The 6000-nt window shown below is 45.3% G+C and overlaps 1 protein-coding gene across 1 annotated transcript in view; it reads right to left on the bottom strand.

The window, feature by feature from the left end:
* ELOVL4 (ELOVL fatty acid elongase 4) overlaps positions 1-5987 on the bottom strand; it is a 47140-nt gene extending 41153 nt beyond the window's left edge. Inside the window, exon 1 of the mRNA XM_019537669.1 lies at positions 5747-5987. Within this exon, the coding sequence (XP_019393214.1) occupies positions 5747-5849 (103 nt within the window). The 5' untranslated portion in view covers positions 5850-5987. The remainder of the gene's footprint in view (positions 1-5746) is intronic.
* Between the last annotated feature and the right edge of the window lie 13 nt (positions 5988-6000).

The raw sequence follows: 6000 nt of genomic DNA on the forward strand, positions 1-6000 counted from the left end.
CTTAACTGAATCTATTTCTGTTTTTTTCCCCCCACCATCTCTTCCTCCTTGTAGGCTCTCCTTCTCATTTCCAAAGCTGGAAGTCACTGATTGTAAGTCAATGTATGGACATCAGAGCCTTCCTCCACACTTCCTTGTGCTGTTATTTTCTATCTATACTTCAGCATAATGCTGAGACTTAGCTTCTGATATGCTTGCAATAGATATATTCCATCTGTCCTGAGGAGGTGACTTCCAAGAGCTCTTCTACTGCGCCTCTAGATCCTACATCTGAGATCAATTTGTCTTTGACAGCTGACTTGGATGCCAGGTCTTCCTGCAATGTTCTCCTGGGCTGATTCTTCTCTACTAAAGCTGTTTGTAGCTCTTCTTTTTCTCTCTAGCCACCTTGTGAGTGCTATACGAGCCTGCCAGTCACCATTCTGATCTTTCAGGTCAGAAACCATGATTCATTCTTGAATTTAGCTTCAGTTTAGTTCTCCCCTTCCTGGGTTTTTTTTTTAAATGGTGTAATAAAATATTCCATGCTTTTAAGTTATCTTATTGGCTGCTATGGTCACTTTTTCTAACCGTGGTTTCTGTCATGCACTTGCCTTTGCCTTTATGTCCTGAGCTACGTCTATTGACAGCATTTTAATTCTGTTCCTAATATGTTTCCCCCTACTTTTCCAATGGTTGTGTTTTTAAACTCAAAATTGTCTGTTGTTTGGCTTGTACAAAGTCTCAGTTTTCCAAGGACTGACTCTCCTTGCTTTGTACACATTTTCCACTTAGCCAGCTCCTCTATGTCCTTGGAACATTTGTGTCTCCTTTATCACCCCAATCCCTCTTCTCACCCCAGACCTGGATCTCATGATCATTCATCCTCTCCTCCAGTTTTTGCTCATGAGCTTTTGTCTGGGTCTACAGCTTATAGAGATGTTTTGGTGTTCCTGGAAGAGTTATGGTTACTAGCACTTCCTTCTCTGTAGATGCAGAGACAGGTCTATCTGTTGTCTAACATCCTCACTCAGGAAATCTCACCGTCCCTCAGATCAGTCTACTTGGCTCTCCTCTAGAAGAATTATTTCAGGAACCTGTGCCCAATTAGATCCTGGGAAGAGAATAAAAAACCACCACCATTCCCAAATTCTCTCCCCCTTGGCTTGAAAGTATAGTCAGTATCTTCCTCAGTGAAAAGAATTTGAAACTCCTAACTCCCAGCTCTACATTAAGGCTTTTCCTTTATGCCTCTGGGATGGTCAAAGTCTTCCTGCCATAGAATCCATTCTACACACTTCCCCTACTCCTAGAAAATAGAGCTGGTACACCCCAGGCATTACTTCAGTCCTCTATACCAACCAAGAATGATGCTTATGTCTTTCCCCTCTCTTCTACCTCCTAAACAGGATGGTCTCATGAACCTGCCAACCATAGCAGTTGTAGATGGTGCTATTCTAAGGATACCCCCCACATGGCTGGAGATGGCTCTTTAGGCACTGTCAGTTTCTCTGTGAGGTCCAGGAAAAAGTCATCTCATGCCCCTGTAAAATTCCACTCTTTTGGGATCTAGTTTATTCAGAGCCATCAGCTCCTCAAGAAGAGCTCTCCTTTTAGAGTCAATACCTTCTTATGCTTCTCCTTCCCCAGCAGCAATCTTAGCATAGGCTTGAGGCTATCTTTTAAATCACCTGGACTCAATTATTTAATCACTCTCTTAATCCTTCCCAGGCAAGTCTAATCATTCCAGACACCTGCCTGGCCTGGATGAGAGAAAGGGAAGCTTTTCCCTACCCACTCCACCAGTCTATTGGTCTCAAGACCTTAAAGGAACAATGACCTGGATTTCCTATACTTTCTTCCTCCCTAACACTATTTTCCTCTCTCCAAGTAACTGATATTAGCATTTCTTTAATTCTTATTTACTGTCCTTTGACACATGAAGATAAGATAACTAGTTGTGCAGATTGCAAGTATGGTCATAGAAACGACTCATCACAGGGTTGAAAGGGGGACAGAGATTTTCTACATATCAGTAACTCTGAGTTAACTGCTTACATGCATAATTATACCTGTGGTAAGTGAAAGCTAACGTAGAATCAGAGAGAAGTCAGGCTGGAAGGGACCTGCAGAGGTAGGAACATCCCATACAAGCCATCCCGTACAATCCATAATCTACACTCTATATGAGACTACCATCATACCTGACAACACAGATGTAACACCCTAACCTGCTACAGGTAAAGCAGGGAAACCATGACAACCAATGTCTTGTTTCTATCAAATGTCAATGTATGCTCAAGAGGTTTTGGGTACACGACCACAAAGCCCCCACACAACCCATACCAATTTGAAGTTCCTTCCTGACCCCAAATATAGTAATCAGTTTGATCCTAAGCAGAGGGCAAGATGCCCTAGCCACAAACTTCCAGCGTTGGTCCCAGCAGATGCACTGGCACCACCCTAGTCAAAGTCTCCAGCCTTGGCTGTAGCCAACACCCAAGCCTTAAAGCCTCTAAGGCAGGCTTAAAAACACCCTGACACATGTAAGAGAAAAGTGGGTTGGGGCAAGCAGCAAAGCCCAGAACCATGGTAAATACCCACAGCTGAACACAGGCCTAGCTACACCTAGATCATCCCTGACCAATGGCAGTCTCTTCTTGACCATCTCCAATGGTGGAGAGTCCACAACTTCCCTAGGCAGTCTATTCCACTGCCTCACTGTTCCAACCGTGATGTTTTTCCTCGATATCCAGTCTAAACTTAGGACCTTGTTACACCTTATGCTGTGAGCCACAGAAATGTTGAATGGTGTTAACGCTACCTTATAGTTAGAACACCCTTAGTTTAGAAACCTTCTCTGACTTCCCCTGCCTGTTTTCCAAGAACTTCCCACCTTTAGCCTACCTTTGTCTTCAGTGCAATGGGGCTGAGGTAGACCAATTCAGCTCTCATCTACTGAGAGACAACAGCATGCATGTGGGTAGTTACACAAAACAGGACAGGGTGGTAAACCCCCTAACCCCAGTTACTTCAGGGTAGATTCTTACTATGTTCATGCCCTACTATATTTGGCCTTAAAGGGTCAGCATCCCATTCAATACACTTTTGTCTTCTTGAGTTAGGAGGGGAGGCTAACTTGAGAAGACAAAGGAGGACTGGAATAGAGTAGTATTCCGAGACCAAAAAACCCAGTGTTTTGTAGGTATGAAATGACTCATGTATTCTTAACCTTAAAAAAATAAAAATTCCAAGACTGTTGCTATTTTTCATAAACCTAGCTGTTTCAACCCAGGAAATTCAGAGTTAACATTAAACTTTAAAACCCCCCATTCATATGTAGGTATGAAAATGAACAGTTAGCTCACCCTAATACTCTTAAGCTTTGCCTTGTACCTAACCACTACGCAAACACTGTATGATTAGTTTTTGTAACCTCAGAATGGACTTGACCAATTTTCAATGACATGGTATTTTTCTTCTCCTTCTGTGAAGCAGAAGAAATCTGTGGCAAAGCTAAACCAAGATTTCCCCAAGTACTATTCCAAGAGTTTCGGGAGGCTATGAAAAATGAATATTGAAATGTCACATCAGCAAGAAGCTCCGATTATGTACGGTAAAGAAATCTAACTGGTACTCCAGATTAGAAGGAGTGGGAAATAGGAGATGTTCGAGATGTCTGGATCTGGGTGCGTGAGTAGCCAGAAATAACTGAGAAAACTTGATTGTGTAGTTGTAGCAGGAACAACATTTCTTCATGTGTTTATTGTGTAACGCTGCTGTGTAGTGATGTTCCAACACTGTTTATTGTGCAACATTAATGCACAGTATTATTTGTTGAGCAACACTGCTGTGGTACAGTTATAATATTGTGTTGGGAAATACTGTTGCACAGCATAGGTGTGTAGGATTTTAGTCAGGCATCTCAAGCAACAATTCTGTTGTGGTTATTCCCTACCTGATGATGACAGTCATAATTTGGTTTCTACAGACTCCTAGGATGCAAGATACCTTCTACCAGGAAAACTGATGAACTTATATCAATAATTAAAGCAATAACCCAGAGACCTTGCTTAGGATTCCTCTTTCTTCCAAAAATATACTTTGTCCCTTGCTGCTCAACTAAAGTTATCTTGTGTAGATATTGGAATACTAAGAAATCCCATGCATGTTCAGTGTTCTGGAAAATCAGAACTGAACCTCTTTTCTCTGAGAGGTTCAAGGAGGACCTCCACATGTATCTATTTTGTTTGAGCCTGAAAACACCACTGACTATCTGAAAGTGTCCCTTCTGTGCATTACCTGGGGAGCACAAAAATAGCATGTAGCAGGAAGCAGAGAAAGAGAGTGACCATTGGCCGATTACAGTGCACTGCTACTGCAGCTTTTTCATGTGATCTCATCTTCTGGCAGATTTTAAACACAGCAGAAATGTGCATGTAGGATTCATTTAATATTTAAAATATGGCTAAAAGGTGAAATCATGAGACAGGAGGGAGGCAGACCATGCAATAAGGAGCTCTGTACCTATAACATAAGATTTGTTTATTATCTGACAGATGGCAACAAGATGAGGGGGATGGGAAAGGAAAGGCAGTTGATGCAGTAATATGTTCCCAGGATCTGTAGCTAAGGTCCCACATATTCCATTAATCCACAACCACAAAATACACCCCTTCTTACAGTACTACATGCCAAAAGCTTTTTTAAAAGCTTAAAATCAAATGAGTTCTTGGTTGCACAACTGCAGACAGCCATGAAATCATGAACCAAAAGTAAGCTGCACTGTCACCTTCTGGGTCTGCAGACAGCATTCAAAAGCAAGTGGGAACTTTCCCCACTCACTTCCCCAGTCTAGCTCAGAAACCCAAAGGTGGCAAGTTGAACATCCTTACCACTAATGCTTTCATGCTTAGACCATTTTGCCAGAGACATCCATCTAAAGTGCCATCCCCAAACCAAAGGCTGTTTCCCATGGTTTCTCAATCCCCTATTCCCAAGCTTCCTGTTCTCGCTCAACAACTTCTGTATTGCAGCTAGGAGCTGCCAATTGATATAAGCACGCCCATGCACCCTCCCCCCCATAGAGATATCTACCAAGGTATCTGAATATAGACACATATGAATATACAGATAGATAAATATACTTATCTAGCTATAGCTATAGGCATAGCTATAGGTAGGTACGTGTACACACACACACACCCCTCCAGTTGGAAGGGACCTCAGAAGGTCATCTAGTCCAACACCCTGCTCAAAGCAGGACCATCCAAATGGATCATCCTGGCCACAGATTTGTCGAGCCAGATCTTAAAAACCTCCAAGGATGGAGCTTCTGCCACCTGCCTGGGGAACCTGTTCCAGTGCTGCACCACCCTCAGTGTTTACCTCTCTCTTTCCCCCATACCTACCTACCTTTCTCTCTCTGCTGCTTACCCACCTCTTCCCACACATACACCTACCTACCGCTGCCCTCCACATGTCTCCCTGTCTCTGCCCACATGAATCTCTCACCCTCCCTCTATACACAGGCGGATCCAGAGCAGTTTCATCCCGCGGTCCCCTCGGGGCCGACGGACTCTGCCTGCGGGCCCGTGAGAGACGGCGAGGCCCCATCCCCAGCGAGCTGACCCCCGCCAGCGCGCGCGCCTCCTCATATTAGCGAGGTGCCGAGGGCCCGCACCGCACCCGAGAGCAGGCTGCCAGGCGCGGGCGGGACAGGCCGAGCGACCGGTGGTGCAGCAGGGGCTCCGGCTGCCGCGGTTACCTCGGATGCTCCAGGACCACTGGTAGAACTCGAGCGTGTCGTTGACGACGCTGGACACGAGGCCCAGCACGCGGCCCGGCCCGGCTGCGACGGGGGAACCCATAGTGGCGGCGGTAGCGAGTGCGGCTCGGGGCGTCCTGCCTGTACGCTGCTGCTGCGGCGGCGGCTCCGCGAGCGGCGCCGGGGATGTGTTTTAAATCGCTGTCTCCGGGGATCTGCCGCAGACTCCGCCTCGCGCCGGCAGCCGACTCCCG

Source organism: Crocodylus porosus, unplaced genomic scaffold, assembly GCF_001723895.1.
Source record: "Crocodylus porosus isolate Cpor-Errol unplaced genomic scaffold, CroPor_comp1, whole genome shotgun sequence".
Taxonomy (NCBI): domain Eukaryota; kingdom Metazoa; phylum Chordata; order Crocodylia; family Crocodylidae; genus Crocodylus; species Crocodylus porosus.